This window comes from Neopelma chrysocephalum, unplaced genomic scaffold (assembly GCF_003984885.1).
Source record: "Neopelma chrysocephalum unplaced genomic scaffold, ASM398488v2 Primary Assembly neopelma1_23, whole genome shotgun sequence".
NCBI classification, from domain to species: domain Eukaryota; kingdom Metazoa; phylum Chordata; class Aves; order Passeriformes; family Pipridae; genus Neopelma; species Neopelma chrysocephalum.
This window is the reverse complement of record NW_020897691.1, coordinates 23,103,771-23,123,758: the sequence shown is the minus strand read 5'-3', so window position 1 is coordinate 23,123,758 and position 19,988 is coordinate 23,103,771. Positions and strand designations below refer to the sequence as shown.

The window sequence follows — 19,988 nt, the reverse complement described above, 5'->3', positions numbered from 1 at the left end:
CGATAAACAGGTGGTCCAAGAGAGAAACATCTAGATCTAGCCTGCCGCATCTCTGACAGAGTTGATAGTACAATTACACATCTTGGTGAGATAGGTCTTTCCAACCAGTCTGTCATAAGTTGACAAAACAGTGTTCAGCCACAATATCTATCTAGACAGAAGAAAGAATTTGCCCAAGTCCAAATGGTTCTAATCCCTTTGCTCAAATATGAGGTTCTCTCCCACATTTACAAACATTCATGGAGTGTATTGTGTGCAAGAGCAAAGGAAGCAGTGATACCTGAATTCTCAATCCTTTTACCTTTTCCACACAGCTGATTAATTTACATCACACCAGACTGGTGTCCATCAGTTGGAGCCACACAAAAGAATTTCTGCTTCTGCTGAGGGAAACAAAAGAAGAGTATGTAGGCATCTTAGATTAGAGAAAGGCTTGTCTATGAAATGGACCAGAATATTTCACCAGAATAATAGCCTCCTATGTGGAAAAGCTCTTTTTAAATACATTACTCTTCCCAGAACAATTATTTCACTCAAAATTTTTTTCCTTCAGTATAAAATACTCATATGAAGACAGAAAATTACTTGTCCTGGTATATTAAACTGCTTCTATCTGAACTATACTTGAATAAATATCCTGGATTATCTGTTTGTGCCAGTTCCCTATTAGATAGGCTCCAGGTATAAAAATAATAGCTTTGTTCTCATAACTCTCTAAGTTAGTTGGCACCTGAAGACTTGATCTTATCTGAATACCTTCTTTTTTTTTGTTCTGTTCTGCTTCATGTTTCTCTCAGCAAACTTCCAGAGACTGGCCATTGTTTAAACTGCCTATAAAAGTATGTAAATGAAGCAATACTCTACTAAAACTCCTATGGTCTTCAGTGGCAGTTTGGCTTATATAAACAATGAAAGATGTAGACTTTGCTTTTTCCTTTTATAAAATAGTCTGCAGTATACTGTGGTATGAAGAGAATTAATCAATGGTCTAATTCCCATATAAATCTCATCAACGTCAAAGAACACCACCGCCAACACCTTACTTTTTCAAAATTAGCCACTAATGTGCTTATAAGATACAAATACAGAAAATATATGGAGAGAAATAAGATAGTAAAGGGGAGAGGACCATAGCTGTCTTAGTGTGGCAGCACGTTACTTGTTGCCAATGTTTTGATGGCCTCATGGTAAAGGGGTAAGGAAGAGCGTAATAGAAGGATTCCCTTCTGTATGGCACAGCTGAGGCTACCTTCAGGAAGTTCAGAACTAAAAGCAGATTCTTTCTTCTAAATTATGTTTCATAACATAGTATAACTTCATCATATGTAGTATGCTTATATACATAGTAAATAAATATGTTATATAGTATTTTATTGTATATAGTTAATTTTACAGCATTAAGTATTATAGGTTTTGGGTTTTTCCCCCAGTTTTTATCCAAGAGTCTCAAGAGACTCTGCAGATTTTTTTGAATTCTCCTTCTACTTCAGGATACAACTGTACAACTTAATGCATTGCCATGCAAGGAATCACCACCACTTCAGAGAAGAAGCATATTTTCAAATTCCAGTGGTTAAGTCAAATTCTGTCTTTAGAAACCTCTGCATTGTTTGTAGCTGTCAAAGGAGTGACATAGGGACATTCAAAGAGAGAAATTGGCCCTGAATATACCCTACTAAATGAATTAAATCTTACCTGCAGTTAATTATGTAGTTTTTTGTTGTCACACTGTGAATAGCTTGATCAGACATACCAAGGGTATGAGGCAAGTATGACACTTTGTTAACCTGTTTAAGGGTACTTACAGTCCTTTTTTTTTATTTATCCTAGTCACAAAACAAAAGCATTGAACCAGCTGTGATCTATAGCTAATCCAGAACTCATGAGTTGGTTTCTTTCCTATTTAGCTCTTGGAATTTTTAAGTTTCCTTTGAGCATGTGGAGAAATTTTGATATATACCAAAGAATCAGAGAAGCAAACACTGAAGAACTAGTCCTGCTAGTTGTCCCGCTCCTGGCTCACAGTAGGATGGCCCTAAGTATTTCTTTCTTTGTCTCATTCTTTTCTCCAGAGTCCAACCGAGAGGCAATTGGTGCTGCTCGAGGAGTTACACCCCTACTGTCTCTTGCCAAGTCCTATGATCCCAGAGTCCAACAAAATGCAGTTGGTGCTATTCTCAACCTCACACAATCAGGTACTTTCGGACTAAATTGCTGAAAGAAAATTTCTCACTGGTAGAAAAACAATCCAAAACGGTTAAAATTAGATTAAAGCATATCTGAGCATCAAGTTATTTCCTCTGCATATGGCATTCATGTTGATACCATAGGTTGATGATTTAAGTTTAGCTGATACAGGCCTTTTTTTGCTTAATAGCAAAACAGAAAGGATTGATTTTCAACTCCAAGGGGCTAGTGTATGAATACTTAAATAATCAAAGAAATAGAAAAAAAACAAAAACATTTGTTAAAGACATAACCTGGCATAAAATTTAGCAGCACATTTGTTAGTACTTTGAAGCGCTCTCAGAATCTTATCCAACAAAATCAAGATCTATGAACTTTTTACTTGTTCTAACTAACTTGATGTTGGAATATGCAAAATATAACTATTATGGGTCAGGCATTAAAGGCTCCTGGGATATCTGCTAACAGCTTTATCAAAAGCAGTTATTTGGTCCTCTGCAATTATATGTACACAACCATACATTAACTCTGAAACGAACCAGCATTAAATCTCACCTACCTATATGATACCATTATTCCACAGAGCTAGATGATAAAGTCATGAGTAACACCTCTTAACTCTACGTTGTGGAAGGAAACAGTTGGGAACAACTTATACACTTGGCTAATACAATTCTGTTATTTAGAATTTTTAAAAGAATTTGGTTTTGGAGCACAGAAAACATGGTGAAGACAATATCTGAGGCTTTTCAGCTTCTCTAGTGATTCAGGTTCTCAGAACAGTTTTTAGCATAAAACCAGCAAAAGCTTAATCAGACAGCCTGCTAGTTGTTTTGCTAAAATATCTGCATACTGCTATATTGCATAAGCTCTAAATTATATCCTCTCCAGTCACACTGGCTGGCATATATTTGGACATCAGCACTTCCTAGAATCCAAGGATCCCTTTTGAATGGCGCCTCCAGATAAGAGGGAGGAGAGAGGAAAGACACATTTACAGTACTTTTTTTTTTCCTTTTTAATGGCAGAGAAAATCCAACAGGTCCTATGCAGTGAAGGAGCCCTACCAGTTCTTGCCTTGCTGCTGGAATCTCCTGACTCAGAAGTGCAGGTATGGCTCAAACAGGTCACATTTTAAAACAGTAACAGTGTGACTGTAAGGAGAGCTCAGACGTCAGTCTGTAGAAGTGAAAAGGTGGAGAGGAGGGAAGGTTTCTCTAAAGAAGTCAGAAAACATTTGAAAGCATTTTGGTGAAACTCAGCTCAGTCAGATAATGCATATTCAAAATATTCAACTTGTCTAGCTCCTCAGGAGAAAGTTTATGATGCAGAAGTGTATCTGCCAGCATACATTAATGCATGAACAGAATTGTTGTGCGCCTACCTTCTTATGTCTTTCAGATCATCAGACAAGTTGCAGATAGTCTCTTCCTCTGTTTTTTTGGGGGGTTTTTTTGGTTGTTTTTTTTGTTTGTTTGGTTGGTTGGTTGGTTTGGTTTGGTTTGGGTTTTTTGCATCTTAACTTTGATCTTCCACTCTAAGCAATTTTACTAAGTGTTCTGAGAACACATAACTGGTGAAGATCTTTTTCTTATCATTGTAAATATCTGGAAATCTTCTTCTTTTATGCCTACCAAAGATACCTCTTTGTGATTCTGCACACTCAGCAGAGAACTGGTCTTGGTTCAAAAGTATGGTGATGAAAAAACTATGAATCAGATTTGTAAGCCTTGCCATCCGTTAGTTTGTTCATTCACTCCTCTGAGTAGCACAGAATAGTTTTCTCCATCAGTTTTATTATCTCTATTCAGCTTTTTTTTTAAATGTCTGAAGGGATGGACCCTCTGGAATTGCTTTCTGCAAACTGCCTCAGCATTTTCAGGTTTCTCTGAGATTCTTCTTAAAATTTCCTTGTCTGCAGTTCAACCTGTTTCTTCTAATTATACCTCTCCAGTAATACATACTCCTATATGTATAGTCCTCCCCAGCGTTAATATTTAAATCCTTTGGAAAGGATCTCTTGGCATGCTAGGGCACTAGCTACATCCAACTTAAGTAAATCAATGGAAACATATAATATAGTAAATGCAGATGACCTAGATGCCAGCAGCCATGTCGTTGCAGCAGCACAGGACATTCCCAAATAGCCAGGGTCCTAATGAGTTTGTACAACATGCCACAGCAGGACTGCTGCAGTAGCTGCAGCATGTTGTGTCTACCCAATAAACACTCTTAAGATGAAAAAGCATTTTTATTTTCTTCAGGTCTAAATATGAGCATTTCTCCAATTTATTTGTATTCTCTTCAACATGACACCACTGTGACCTCCTCTCTCTCTAATCTTTTTCTTTCTTGGTCCTTTGCAGTATTACAGCTGTGCTGCCCTAAGCAATGTGGCAGCCAATGTTCAGCACCACAAAGCCTTGCTGAGACCCGGTGATAGATTCCTGCTACGGACACTCATCTCTCTGCTATCCTCTTCTGTGGACAAGGTAAAGCTGTAGCTTTTCCTTTGTGTAAAGGCTTAGCATTGAAGTAGAGCTATAAACTTGGGCTTCCAGTTTTCAGCCTCACACCAATCTGCTTACCTACTGTACAGGTACCCATAAGAAAAGACAGCTGTATTAGAAGGTACATAGGTTCTACAAGGTCAATGTATGGAGAAAGCAAAGGGAAATCATTAAAGTTGTTCCACCGCCTTGGACACTTCCTTTATACTAGGATAGCCTGTATGCTATTAACTTGAAACTACATGTGTGAAGTGCCCTGTCCAGGCTCTGTCTTTGATCATTGTGTCTGTGACAGAAGGTGTCAAGCATCTTTCATGCTACTTTTTTTAGTTTTTGGTATCTGGAACTTCTACTATATAGCTTCGAGGAATAACATCCTGAAAATTTTGCTTTGCTGGGAATCACATCAAAGGAACTTCAATAAGCCACAGTACAGGATTTAAAGGGTGGAACCTTAAATGCTGTGTAGAATGGAGGCGAAAAAAAGGCAAAGCAAATGGGACAATTCCTTTCCCTTCATTTTCCTATAACTTATCTGACATTCTAAACCAAAACCAACATCTGAACCCCATTGGCTCTTCTTCATCAACAACAGGATGACTGATACTAAGAGGTTGAAGAAAATTCATCAAAACTTTGAAAAAAAATCATGTGTCAAAATATATTCTCTGAAGTTAGAGTTGTCCTGTTTATTTTGTGTACAATAGGCAAGAACATGCATTACTGAAACTGCTCTTTTTCTCCTTCTCTCATTCCTTTTTTTTTTTCCTCTTTGGCACAAGCAGGTTTCAAGCCAGGCATGTGTTTGCCTAAGAAATTTGGCTATCAGTGGTAAGCAATTTCTTGGAGATAAACAAACCACACTATTTCTTTCTTTCTCTGCCTTTCAGAGTAAGTGCAGTGGGCTGGGAACTTTTCATATTGAAAGCAAAGAAATACCCTCTTTTCTACATTTTAACTGGATGTTAAGGGAAGAGGGGGGTGCAGTGCATATCCTAACTAAATCTGCCTCAGAGCTCCCAGGTAGTGAGGGGAAATATCTGGACAAAGTGAGAAAGGCAGAAGAGGTCTTCTTATGCACAGAGCCCTAGTAAGTTGCTAAGTTTTTCTCCCTTCCATGTTTCCAAAGCGTTAAACCCGATTAGGAGAATGTCTCATGAAATTGCTGCTTGAGGGGACCTGTCTTCTCCCAAGGCATGATTCTGTCTATCATTAAAGATAATTTTCTCCCAAGCATTTGTCATCAGCTTAAAAAAACCTATCCTATTAAATGTCCAGGTTTTGTTTCTATGACATACTCAGGAGATGAAAGTGGAGGACTGGCACGCTCAGTGCTAAAGCCCCACAGTCCAGGGTAGAGTTGTTCATCTAGAAAATGTAGAGGTGCTTAATTTTCAAGCAATCACAATTATAATGGAGCTGAGAGTGAAAGAATGCTGCGCTGCTCCTTGGTGTGGTTGAAACCCCCTGGTCTGCTTGACCATTTAGATCTGCCTCGCCATCTGCTGGCTGCTCTGCCAGTGCCTTTTAGTGCTCAAAAGCACGTGCTGAGGTTGCAGGGACAAGTGAGTTATAACAATTCAGTGGGATGGCTGATCTGTCCCCTGGCAACCATAACTGTGCTTGATAGATGGCGCTTGGGGGGGGTCTTTCTGTCTGTACAACAGAAGCTGCCACCTTCTTACCCGGCCTTATGCCAATGATGGACTCAGAAAATTCCCCTCATTCTTCTTTTTGACGTTCAGATACAGACTGAGGGTGTCCAAACCTACATTCTGCCATCAAGCTTATATTAATCCCTCAGCAAAAGGAGCCAGAATGAATGAGGGTTTATTTTTATAACCGAACATCTAGCATTGTCCCATCTTGTGGAGATGGGGAGGTGCCCTCTAATTTGATCACTGAGGCACAATCAACTGTTTGAGTCAGAGCCTGAATGCCTCCTTGCAGTGCTCTGAACCTCCTTGACTCAGTCATTTTCCCAAACTAGCGGACATCCAGGCTGAGATGGTTGCTGAGAATGTCCTGTCCAAGCTGTGCTCTCTCCTGGCATCTGGCAGCAAGGACGTGCGTCGTGCCTCCATCGCTCTGCTCTGGATACTGTCCCAGCACCCGCACAACCAGGTAGGGGAGGTCATTTCTCAAGAACGGAAGGGAAAGTGTAGTTCTGGCCTGGGGTAACACTCTATTATGGCAAAAATGCATGTGAAATGGATTTTGAGAATGACCAATGGGCTCTGGGAGACTTCCCAACCCTTCTCTTTCCCACCCAAAAATAACAAGGCTTTGTTTACTGCATTTGCTCTGTCACTAACTACCCAAGGAGCCATCTGTTGTGGTGAGTGGGATCCAAAGAAGAGACCAGTGAGAGAGTAGAGGGAGAGATGAGTGTCAGATTCCTTGGATATGTGGCTACTGCTTTGTGCTCCCTGCAACTCCCTATGGTCCCCTCAGTCCCCAGACCATAGGTCGCCATATGGGTGTACAAGGGGGAGGACACATGCATAGCACCGTGAGAGACTGCCACCACAGGGGCAACCAAGGAAGTTATTTCTTGGCTACAGAACGTCCCCATAGACTGAAAAGCAGAGAAACTAATTTAGAGCACTCATTTAAAGTGCATCAGTGCAAAATAAAGGGCAAATATGCATTACCTCTCTAAATGGACAGTTTTATTCATAAGTACACTTTTTGAATTAGGATCAAAACAACAAGAGGGACTAACAGAATTTGAAATCCTCTCTATCTTTAGCTAATTCATTAGGACTTTCACTAGGACTGTGTATCCTCATGTCCTTAGTTACAGAATGGTTCTTTTGCCCACGATCAGAGTAAACACCACCATTAACAGTGCAAATACATGAAGAAGTCTGACTAGAAATAAACTACAGCAAATACCGACAAATTATTATTATTTTTAAATCTGCTTTCTCTTTACAGTAATTAAAGACATCCTTAGGAACATGGATGTAAAAAGTTTTTGATAGGTGTTTTAAGCTAACAATAACATTTTAAGATCGTCAGAGGTTGAGTGCATAAAGCAAAAAAAAAATGTGAGAATCTTTCCTGCTTTAAACAGTAATGACAGTCTGAGTAACCACAGGTGGCCTTAAGTGCTTCTTGTGGATGAAATACACTCAGCCTGATTGGAATTTTTTTTCTGGGAATTGGAAGCTTGGTACCATGCAGCTCAGTTTCCTGTACACAGCACAGTGCAAACCAAATTGCACCTTGTCTAACTCTGGGACATGATTAAAAAGATGGGTAAATTCAATGCCTGAGAAGTAGCAACTAGAGCTATTCAAAGGCACAGTGGCTTCACAGGTTTTGTGCTGGCTGCATGAGCACCAAACATCCTCATTGCTTGTCTAACTGCCTCATACAATCAAAACACAATTTGCCCTCAACAAGCTTACTACTGTAATACATTAAATTAATTGGAGGCTATTTGCACAGTAAAAACATTACTCAGTACGAGGCATTATGCTGGAACATTGTCCTCACAGAATCACAGAATATGTTGAGTTGGAAGGGACCCAAAAGGATCATCGAGTCCAACTCTCAGCCCTGCAAAGGATCATCTGCAAGAGTCACACCATGAGAGTATCACCCAAATGCTTCTTGAACTCTGGCAGGCTTAGTGCTGTGACCACTTCCCTCACTTTTGCTTTTCTTGTCCCCAAACACCATTTACACTTTTTGTTCTCCCAGCAAAGAGTACCTGCAAATCCTTTTCTCCCTGATCCTCAAAGTTGTCTTTACTGGTGCTTCAAACCCCCAGCTACAAAGAGCCAGCTTTGTTACACCAGCAGTGAAACAGACCATCCTTCATGGGGGAAAAAGGATCAGCAGCAGGAGACTGGAAAGCAAAGCATCACTCTTGAGGCTTTATTCTCCAGTGAGAAATACCTACATCTCAAAATTTGTTTTAGCAAGCAAACACGACTGTCCCTGACTACTGAATGTTGCTGCTTTGTGCAAGTGAGCCCAGGGCACTCTGAGAAGAGGTTGACCTATCCTTACTCATATCCTGGCTCCCCACCTCCATGCCTTTTCTGGCCTGTTTTTCAAATCTTTTCAATGTTTCTTTCTCTAACTCAGGCTGAATTCACTGCGAGTGAAAGAGAGACTTCTCCATGGGAACAACTGTTAGAAAACAAACCACTGAACAAAGCTAACCTTTACAACCAAGTCAAGTGATGCTTGAATTATTACAAATACTACCCAGGATACAATGGGGCAGAATCCATCTGCCCTTTCATTACCATGAAGCAAACACTCAGGAATGTTTCACAGGAGCTCCTCTCCCTGCTTCAGCCCCTTTTTTCCAATCCCCTGACCAGGCTGTTGACAGAGATTCCCAGCAAGAGCTGGAAAACTTCCCTCTTTCAGGGGGAATTTTATTCAGTTCTCCCAAGGATGGCCCAACCCTGAAACACTAAAGAATCAACCTTTGTGAGAAAACAGCCTTTTGATTCAAATTTAAGCAAAGACCTGGAAGTCAGGCTGGCAGAGGTCTGTCTACTGCAGATGGTGCCACTGACTCTCCATTCCAGATACAAAATAACTTTGCCTTCCCTTCTTGCTAACTGGTTATCAGGGGCAATATTTATCTTGTCAAGAAATCTCTGTGTAAGGAGTACAAGTGCAGCATTGCAATTGTAAGCACACTTGCTGCTAGAATGCTTTTCCTTACCTTTTTAAAAATATATTCTAAAATTGGGGGAAATTACATCAATATCCATCTGAACCACTCAATCTATTTTTACTCACAGTTTTCTCATGATTCTCTTGCACTGTGCAGGATTGAGCCAGAAAACAAAATCTGGATCCCAACCATATTCCAACCAAAGAAAGAGGTTCAGCAAAATTAAATTCAAAGTACTGTCACTTGCTAATGTAGGTCCTAAATAAACAAAAGAATCTGGCAGGGAAGCCATTTTATATTAGAAAGTTTATTTATAGTCCATAGAAAATTTCCTCCTCTCAGGCTGTAGCAAATCAAATACAAGTATCTTAGTTGATGAGATTACATATAAAAGAGGACACTGGGTCCAAAAGCATAGAAAACAGTCATCAATGGTAATTTAACTGGATTATCTAAATTTATATTATTTCTGCCTTTGAAGAGAAGGAAAAATAAGATTAGAGAAAATTTAGTCATGTCGGCATATAGGATTCCTTAAATGCCCTGAATTTAGACATAGCACTGCCCTTTCCATTTATTTTCATGTTTTATTTTAGGATAGCTAGTTGTGACAGTGCTTCAAATGAATGTTAAATGAAGATGTCAGCTGATATTAAAAGAAAATAAGATACACTTTTGCAATTTAACCTAAGTAAAAGAAAGATGCAAGTTAAACTAACGTTTAAAGACATCTACCTTTCAACGCTACTTTAGCGATCCTGACACTTCATAGGTTTCAGAATTATGCAATTTTTTGCAACTACATACAGGACCAATGATTTGTTTTATATTGAACTCCCCTGCTAACGTGCCTCAGTTTCTAAGTAGTGCAAATGATATAATTCATTGCAAACAAATAGAAGAACTGCATGAAGAACTCAAATTCCTAAGGGAAAGGAGACTGAAAGAAAAAAACACTCCCAAGAGGAAATCTTTTGCTTTTAACAATAGACCTCATCCAAAGCTGGCTGAGGTCAGGTTACAAACAGCAGTGCCCTCTTAATCCATACTGTTATTGAGGCAACTACCTGGGCAGTAATCCAAACTCAGATCTGATACTATGGGACAAAGGGTAATGGCTTCAAACTGAAAGACGGCAGATTTAGATTTGATATTTGGAGAAACAGTTATTTACTGTGAGGGTGGTGAGGCACTGGAACAGGTTGCCCAGCAAAGTTGTGGATACCCCATCCCTAGAAGTGTTTAAGGTCAGGTTGGATGGGGCTGTGAGCAGCCTGGTCTAGTGGAAGGTGTCCTTGCCCACAGGAGGGTGGTTTGAACTAGATGATCTTAAAGGTCCCATTCAACCCAAACCATTCAATGATTCAATTAATATGAGTGGTAATTGGAGGAAGACTACATTCAGAGAGAGATACCTAGTGAAGTCCTTCTAAAATATCCATCAGACAGCAGAGAAATATATGTTTAAACTCAGATGTTGTTCAGAACATGTTACTAAAGTGGTGCCTCATTACAAACTGGCCTAAAAACACAGCCCATTATTGTAGGCAAGGTAAATTGCTGAGGTACTCAAGGACACACTGCTGCAGCTACTTCACCACATACTTCTGCCTTTCACATATACCCTGACTACTTCTCCTTCCAGTCAGGATCACACATCCCTTCCCCTGACTATGAACAACTTCTGGGAAGGAATTGATGTGCAAACAAAAATAAACTACAGGACCTTAAAGACTCCAGCCTTCCAGAGCAAGTGCTCTGTACATCAGTGCCAGTCAGCAGACCATATCTGAGAGAAAAAGCACTGGACCTAGCCACATCATTGGTTTAAATGAGCTAACTAATGCTCTTCTTTAGGAGCTGAGATCGATCTGTCTATAGCTCTGTGAAGCTGCGATATGTTGTCCATATTGGAGGCAACTGAGATACCGGTTACTCTTCTCAGGACACTCTGGCATGTGCTGAGCTACTGCAGAGCCTGGGGATGTTACTGTCGGTGCATAAAACAGACCCTGTGATTGTTGGGCATACCGCTTGTATCATCAAAAACCTGAGCCTTTCCAAAAACAGACAGGTAGGTACCCAATATTTTTCACTGAGCTATACCCTTGGAGGTTGCCATTATGTTTATATCAAATCAGTATTAAAAAAAATTAAAATTTCTGTGGATAATTAAATATACGTCAAGGATATCCTACACAAAATTCTAGGTATGAATAAAAGGACCTGATGTGCCATAATGAAAGGAGAGTTTATTCATATTTTCCCAATACAATAATGCTAATGAAAATAAGAAATATTTAATTTGTCCTATCAGTGATGTGGTTACCTAATTGAAATGACTGCATCATAGGTATAAAACGTTCTTCCAGCAAAGACGTTTCATGCTAATTAAAGGAACCATCCAGGAAAATCTGAGGTCTATTATAAGCTGCATCTTTATTTTCTAGCTCTCATGCTTCAGCTGCCCTTTATTGTCAAATATAACCTGAGCTATTGATGTATATTTTACCTGTTTGGCAAGATACCAGTTGTGCCAAAACGTTATAAAGATCTCTGTTGCTGAGTTTGCTTTGAAATCCGTATGCACAGATGCACGTCCTTTCTCCTTGCCTTTAAGAGTACCTTGATCTAATAGTACCATTAGTAACAATCAATACTGGGGGGGGGGAAAAACCCCACCTAAATCCTCATTTCTGCTTTGTCCCACTTCCTAGTACACACTTTTCAAAACTCAGTTCTTTCTTTTCCTCTTTTTTCATGACCCAATTGCCACTAGTTCCAGACATTTAAACTAGCCAGAAGGAAAAGTATGGGATTTTTTCACTGGTACTAAGATAAGAATTATATAAATTTCTAATAGTTGAGAAATCAAGTTTTTCAAGGAACTAGATTCCCTCAAACTCAAGGCTCACAGTAAGAGTAAAAATGGACCATCCATTCAAAGTTTGACAAATATGGTCATTTTTTTAAAGTACTTAGATTTTGTGACTTTATTCTGTTACCAGCCAGGAGCTGGTTCACCTTCATAAAGCTTTATAATATATAGACTACCTAGCTCTTGCTGCATAAGTGAACACACAGACATAACTGGGAGTGCCAGGTTTCCAGGGTCAATTCTAAGGAACACTTTCTAAAACACAGAAGAGTCCTTGGCACAAGAGATAAAAACCAGTGTTGTTTTTATGCCAGCAGGACACAGAGCGTGGGAGCTTGAAAGGCAGCAGTGTTGAATCCATCTTCAACCTCTAAGCAGCAAGTTAAAAACTGCAACATAAAAAAAAAAGATATTCCCTTTTGTTGATAGACACCTGAGCTCACTTAAAGAGCTGTGATCAGCTTCCATTATTAGGATCTCCCAGTAAGCTGATGACTTTGTGATTCAATTTCATTACTAACCAGTCACTTCCAGTCACAGTGAGGTGACTCATTCAGAACTCGTTTTTTGGTCTCGTGCTTTTAATCCAGGTCAGCACAGGCTAAGTCTCCTGTTTTCAACTCGGTCTATAAAACATATATCCCAGTACAGAGACATGCTGTCCAACACCACTTTTGGCATAGCAAATTCAGCCTAAAAGATAAAGGATACACAAAAACATCTAATTTGTAACATTTCTCTGCAGAAACAGAATTCACCATTGCTAGTGAGAGGTCATCCCATATTTCTGCAGATCAGAGCATTTCAACACCAGATAGTTTTCAAAGACCTGAAGACAAATAAGGAAAACTAAAAACCTTCCGTATTTCCCAATGCTTTGCCCAGGAGCACTCAGCTTATTCACCTCTGCAGCAAGACTTAAGCCAGCAACAGCTCACTACTAACATACAGTGAGGCAAACCAGCAGTAGGTCAGGAAATTCTTTGAGCTCAGAATGACTGGTGATCATGAGAACATCCCACAGACAGAGCAAGCCCTGAGAAAGGCCCAAAATCGGATGATCTCTGAACAATCTGAGGCATTGGCACCTGGTTGTGGTAGATCTGGGAGAAGACATTTCCATTATTGATGGTTTAGCCCTCAGTATTGTTACAGTACTTCTGAAATCCTCAGAATCCACTAAACCATAAGGAAAACACTAAACATCAATCTCTCTCCCTTGTTGCAGAGAATCATGGAGAGCCGGTGTATTGAAGGTCTCCTCCAGACCATGCTTTCTACCGACACTCAAGAGGACTCCCTTTGTTACGTGACATCTTGTCTTGCTGAACTTGCAAAGCAAGGTAGGGAAGCAACCCCTCCATAAACAGCTCCATCAGAGAAGCGTACATGTCCTTTATTAATTCCAATAGGAGATGAAGCACAGGTGGACATGGACATACAGCCCAGATCTTTCCCTTTAAATTCATTGTGAGTTTTGCCGTGAGCTTCAAGAGCAAGATCCAATTCACTGGCAGGATATATGGGCTCCACTGTCTGCACTTTCTTTCACTGAACTGCTTAAAATTTTTTAGTCAGATTTTTTTGTGCTGAACTTTGCTGCTGTGCGTGGCCTGTATACTTCTATTTGTAACAGTTCCAAGTTTCTCAGGGTGAGATAATTTTACAATAGCAAAAACTAATATAAAAAGGGGAAAAGACTAAAATACAAAGTAGCATTTTCTCTTGAAATTTTTTGCACATGGATTTTATAAGAGATCCCAAATTAACAGTTGTGAAAGGTACAGCACTCCTTATGGCAGAAAGGATCAGTGTAAATTTTCCCAACATGCCCTGGCACTGAATATTGTCTGTCAAACAAGTCATCTCTTGTAATCTGGTGTAATGGCCATGCAACTGGCAACGTGTCACATTCAATTTTGCAAGAGGTGCCCAGTAGCTGCTGGATAGACTGAACCTACGAGGCTATGAGTGGATCGTAAATAAAGTGTTTCAGAACACAAAACCAATAAAATATGAATTAAACCCATGGCCCTATCTTACTGAGAGCATAACCTCAGGCCATGACCCTTTTTTACAACCTAAACATACTTTACTAACCAAGTTCAGCACTTATTTCGCTTCTCCAGCTGCATGAAGAATTCCCTATTTAGGCTGTATGGTTTCTGGCAGAACTCTCTACTTCATTTCTTCAACACTGGACTTTCTGTTTACAGACTAGTCTCTTATCTTTCTGTCTTCTAGAAGGAGCCACACTACACATGGTCCAATGGATGAATGAACATTTGACAAAGTGCTTGGTGAGACTGGCTGGCCAACTGGAACACACTGAGTCATCCTTTCAAGCTGCCTCCATCATCCAGCACATGATAGGTCACGGTAACTGTCACACTGGATTAACTCTGCTTTGAAGGAGTCTTACGGCTGTCTGGAGTGAAATTAGCCTTTTCCAAAAGGAGATAACTGTCAGGCACCCAACAACCTTTAATGTTCCCATAGCATCCTCCATCTGGTCTCTACAAATGTATTAGCATAAAAGTGCCTACTATCACCCTTGAAATAGAATAGTGCTTGAATGCATGAGAAAGCCCAGGGATGAAAGTGGATCATAGCAAAAGGTCTGATTCACATTTTCATTGCCTTCTTCAAGGACTGCCATTCTGCAGGGCTAGTCTGTAGCCAATTCTGAGGTCCTTAAAAACAACTTAAGTAGGAAGGTTGGAGACAGTTAAGATATTCCTTACCATGGGAAAGATGAGAACATGTTTCAGACAAGTCATCGTTACATCTTTCTGATTGACCTTCCTTCTCAGTATATACAATGTGATGGCATTCCCCACAGATAGAAGCAGAGGTTACATTCCAAAATTCTAGATAAACTCTGCTGTCTGACTAGCAAAAGGAAAGCTCTTACCGAACCAAATCCTGCTGTTGTAATTCTAGACTAGATTTGCAGGAGCAGTGAAGTGGCTTTTAAGAATGGAGTCAAAATTTTTTCAGCTTCAGTAAGAGAGAATAAAAAGAGCATTACCTGTAGCAAACAAACAGCTTTATGCTTAATATACACGTCCCATGCAGCTGAGAGCCTTTAGACTTGCAAGAAAAAGGTGTTCAGATAATTCTTGCCATGCTCTCTAGAAAGGCATGGTTACATTTTAGACCTTAGATGTGCAAAAACTGAAATCCATAACGAGTCTCCAGTAAGGGAAAATGCAAATCTGTTTAATTTCTACCACTAAGGGTTTGCAACAGAGCAGACTCTCAGGCAGTGAACACAGTCCAACAGCATAATCACTTCAGGTTAGTATGACAGGCTGATCAGTTCATAAATCAGCAGGCACCTTGCACAAGGACCAGATTCCTAGCACAGCAGCCCATTCAGCATTTTATTTACCTGAAGTATCAGCAATATTGTCAGAAGCTGTAGTACAGGGAAGTCCCTTGCCAGTCTTCGCAGTAATGTTGGTTGTAGCTGAAGGTAGATGAGTCATTAATGATTTTACCAATGTTGTTACAAAAATCAGTTTTCAAAGTGTTTTAAAGGTTTGTATTGATCTCCAGTGTCTCTCCCATTTATACAGAAAAAATGATGCTTTTATGGAAGCATCACATTGGAGAGATTCAAGCATACCTCAAGAATTTTCTTACCCACCGAGAGATCCGGTTTCAGCAGCTGGGCATCTCCACATTCTGCAGACTACGAAAAGGTAAGTCCTTCCTGCTAGGCTGAGCCCCCAGGGTGCTCTCAGAGCCTGCCTGCACCTATCAGTGGCAAGCAGGCACTGCTTTGGAACAGAAATCAGAATCATTAAGCTTCGAAAAGTCCTCTAAGATCATGGAGTCCAACCACTGACAGCGCCAGGCAAACTCCTCTGGGGACTAGCTCTGCTCACTTAAGCAAACAGAATAATCTCAAGGGTAGCTGTTACCTCACCTGTTACCTCACCTGTTCTAAAGTAACTAAGAGTATCTTATGATAAAAGTGGGAAGGTTTTGTTTGTTTATTTGTGCGCTTTAAAACTAAAGCCTTTCTGATCAGGAGGGAAACAGGACTTTGGGTACAGATGCTTTTATCCAATATGTCTGGCAATAGATGCAACCTAAAAATTTTTTAAATCTGAATGCAGTTTATTTTGATAAAGCAAGCAAATAAGCAAATTGCATGATTAGCTGATATTAAAGTGGGAAGTCTCACATCTTTAAATGGACTTTAAAGTCCATTCCTTAATATTTTCTGGTTTTAGTTAGTCTTTTTGTTTTTGGGTAAAAGTTGAGTACTTATGAGAGTTTTAATGTGGTAATAAATATATATAATATATAGCATATATCTTTACACATGTAGAGCCAGAGTCAAGACCTTGCTTTGTCTTGATATGCAGCTGCTGCATAAAGCTGCATTTGGCAACTGAGATTTAGACATCTGGATCAGGAGAACTTAGCAGCAATCTTGAATGGTTGTAGGGATGAAAACTGAATTTGTATCTGCCTTCTGTGGTAGAAGAATATTGTTCTGCCTTCTCTGTTATTCCTTTACAGATCCAGAATTTTCATTAGCATTCAGAAAAAGCCAAATGGCCAAACTCCTTGAGCAAGTCCGTCAACAAACAGAAGAAACTCAAGAGCTCCTTAAAGCAGCTATTTGCCATGAAGACAGTTAAGCCAAATGGTTTATGAAAACTTATCACATCCAAGAGCCTGAACTTTCAGAGAAAACAACTCTTTTCATTGATTCCTGTAGTTAAAAGTTTTCCTGCTACTTGCAGTTTCATTATACAGAAGAGAGGTTCTGATAACAAGAACTGGAGCAGGTCAAAAACCAATTCCTTGAACATTTTGGTTGGCTGCTTAAGTGTGCTTGAGGGCAAGACTACGGTCCTTTCCAAACGGGGTGTGAAAAACACCCGTTATGCTTGGTTAATCCTCTATGGTTTGTTTTTGGTTTCCTCACCACCACCCCCCTTCAAAAAAACACCACTGTATTCATGAGGTTTTCTTCATATAACAGGCCGATTCCACTGAAGAGGCATCTCAAGTACACGGGTTACTCTGCATTCATCTTTATTGCCCTTTATTTCAGAGCACACTCCAGGGTCTTTGGAAAATAATTGAATTAACCCACAATATAAAAGTAGAAAACTACAGAAAGTAAGTGATGAGGGACAATTCAGAAATCGCAAGAAATTTGTAAGAGACAAGAATGGGGCAAGCCTTCCAGCTGATCCTTGTCCACACTATAGACACTAGTCTCCAGCAGAAGAGCAAAGGCACATTTAAGGCAAGTGAGATATTGCACAGAGCATGTATACAATACAGTAGCAACCATGAATTATTTGGGTGAGATGTGTTTGAATACAGAAATCTGTGTTCTGCAAATGTTAAATTATTTCCAAAGGTACTTGCAACAGGGAAAAAGTAAAAATATTTGGTAAAATTAGGAATTGTTCTTATACTTTGCTACTGATACTTCATTTTAAAAGGAGTTAAAGAACAAAAAACCTAGTAATATGTTTAAATTCAACTAATTTTCTTACATGTATACAGAACATGGGACAACCTCCCCTTCCTTCTCCTCCAGAGAAGAGGCTCTCTCACAAACTTTTTAGCTAATCAAAACAATATTTTTCAGGAAAAAAAATGTAGCACAGAGCTTTGAAATTATGGGGCACTGTTTTTTTAATATAGGTTTTAATTTGTGAGAGAATAGTAATCTAATAATCATAAAAATAATAACGATAAAAATAATAATCTATTAGTAATCCAATTCCATATTTGATCAATACACTGGTTTTTGAATACAAAAATCTTCCTGAAGCTTCACATTGAACTAGCTGGAATACTGAAATTCTGGAACCACTCTTATAGCAAGCATCTGCTGCTAGATAGCATTTTCTTGTGAAAACATTTCAGAAGTTTCCTGACTGTCGTGGTGTAACCCCAGCTGGCAGCTCAGCCCCGTGCAGCCACACTTGTTCACTCCCCCTAAAAGTGAGAAGACCTGTGGGTTGACATAAAGACAGTTTGACAGGGAAAGCAAAAGCCACTCACACAAGCAAAGCAAAACAAGGAATTGTTTTGCTCTGCTTGTGTGTCCACTTCCAATGGGCAGGCAGGTGTTCAGTCATCTCCAGGAAAGCCAAGCTCCCTCGTGTAATGGTTACTTGGGAAGACACACACCATAACTCCGAATACCCTCCCTTTCCTCCTCCTTCCCCTACCTTTATATGCTGAGCATGACACTGTACGGTTTAGAATGTCCCTTTGCTCAGCTGGGATCAGCAGTCCCAGCTGCGTCCGCTCCCAAGTTTTTGTGCACCCCCAGCCTTCTTGCTGGTGGGGTGGTGCGAGAGGCTGACTCTGTGCAAGTGCTGCTCAGCAGTAACTAAAACACATTGTTATCAACACTACGTTCAGCACAAATCCAAAACACAGCCCCCCCCCAGCTACTGTGAAAAAAACTAACTCTACTCCAGCCAAAAGCAGCACACTGTCTTTTGAGGTACTCCTGATCATGTTATAACTCTTACGTGCATGTATAGCTTTAGAGCTGCTATTGGCTACAAACATGGAATAAAAGTGAGAGTAAAAAAACAGTTTAAAAAATAATTTTGTCAATTAAGAGCTCAATGTTGCATTTTAATGTGGTCCAAATATCTAAGCTTAATTTTGGTGCTTTGGGGAAACATTTTTGATAATGACACCTTTTAATATCTGCAAGTTTTTCCAACAGTACTCACTGGAAAACAAACAAACCAACTCACCTAAAATCAAACCAAACAAACCCCACACTCAAAATCCTCTCTGCAGTGCAGTAAGAGGGCCTGGTAAAGTACAGGGCAGACAGAAACCTCAGATAAAGCGATATGGCATTTTCAATATTCATGTGTGGCAGAAATTTTGTTTTGAAATTTCATATGAAAAACCATGTGCTCAACTTTGGCCAAGTGTACTTACTGAAACAGAGGACTAACTGAATGACACAGCTAGGAACGAAATCCCAAAATCTCAAAACTTCAGGCCACCTCTGTGGGTGACTTTAGATGAGTTTCCAAAAAGAAAATCAGTGCAATATTAAGTAATTATATCAGAATCTGTTCTGTATCTGTATTCTTGGGTATTTAATTGCAAACATTATTTCAAAGTCTTAGCAAGACAAAAAATAACAAAGCATTCTTCATCAGGAATGAGGAGATAAAAGATGTGAAACAAGCAAAGCTAATGGTGAACAACCCACCAGTTGTGATGTACTGAACTACACTCATTTATGTTGTGCTGCTAAGATGCGAGCAAGGAGCTGAGTCTTTCCAAAGCACATAGCTCACTGCTGTGAAAGGCTACTGCTCTGTAACTTCAGAATACCTGTCTGCAACTTCTACAATTGCTAGTCCTACCTCACTCAGTAGTTCAGTTTTGCCTCTGATAGTACAGACAACAAAATCAGTTGCAATAGAAGGGAAAGGAGCTGGCCTTCACTCAATACTATATTTTATTTTCAAGAACAACACTCAACAGAAGAGAAGCTATTTTTCCCTTCATCTAAAGAAAGAGAATTAACCAAAAGACTTAAAAATTCAATATTTAATCTTTTTTTTTTAAACTGATACACCTTATTCTACTCGCAATTTCCTAGTCTTTGTTTTGTTGTCAGGCCCTTGAAACAGAGGAAATTCTCTCTCTCATTTGAAGCAAACCTGGATTGAATGTAGTGATAAATTGTTTTTACTGCAACCCTGTTAAAAAAAAAACCGAAAAAAGCAAAGTACAGTTG

General features: G+C 39.6%; 1 protein-coding gene and 1 long non-coding RNA gene across 6 annotated transcripts in view; one reads left to right on the top strand and one right to left on the bottom strand.

Moving 5' to 3' along the window:
* Positions 1-18,316, top strand: part of LOC113970935 (vacuolar protein 8-like) — a 34,042-nt gene extending 15,726 nt beyond the window's left edge. For all 4 annotated transcript variants that reach the window (XM_027690392.1, XM_027690398.1, XM_027690376.1 and 1 more), the window contains 10 exons: positions 2,073-2,195; positions 3,216-3,298; positions 4,554-4,679; positions 5,483-5,528; positions 6,688-6,821; positions 11,291-11,419; positions 13,452-13,566; positions 14,468-14,602; positions 15,805-15,930; positions 16,760-18,316. In XM_027690392.1, the coding sequence (XP_027546193.1) occupies positions 2,073-2,195; positions 3,216-3,298; positions 4,554-4,679; positions 5,483-5,528; positions 6,688-6,821; positions 11,291-11,419; positions 13,452-13,566; positions 14,468-14,602; positions 15,805-15,930; positions 16,760-16,881 (1,139 nt within the window). In that variant the 3' untranslated portion in view covers positions 16,882-18,316. The remainder of the gene's footprint in view (positions 1-2,072; positions 2,196-3,215; positions 3,299-4,553; positions 4,680-5,482; positions 5,529-6,687; positions 6,822-11,290; positions 11,420-13,451; positions 13,567-14,467; positions 14,603-15,804; positions 15,931-16,759) is intronic.
* On the bottom strand, positions 11,413-15,809 carry LOC113970966. 2 transcript variants are annotated; one of them, XR_003535402.1, is made up of 4 exons: positions 14,968-15,809; positions 14,320-14,667; positions 12,745-12,916; positions 11,413-12,612 (listed from the first exon to the last, which is right to left on the bottom strand). It is a non-coding gene; the product is annotated as an uncharacterized LOC113970966 (long non-coding RNA). The 2 variants fall into 2 exon arrangements; XR_003535404.1 differs by lacking the exon at positions 14,320-14,667.
* Positions 18,317-19,988: the final 1,672 nt, after the last annotated feature.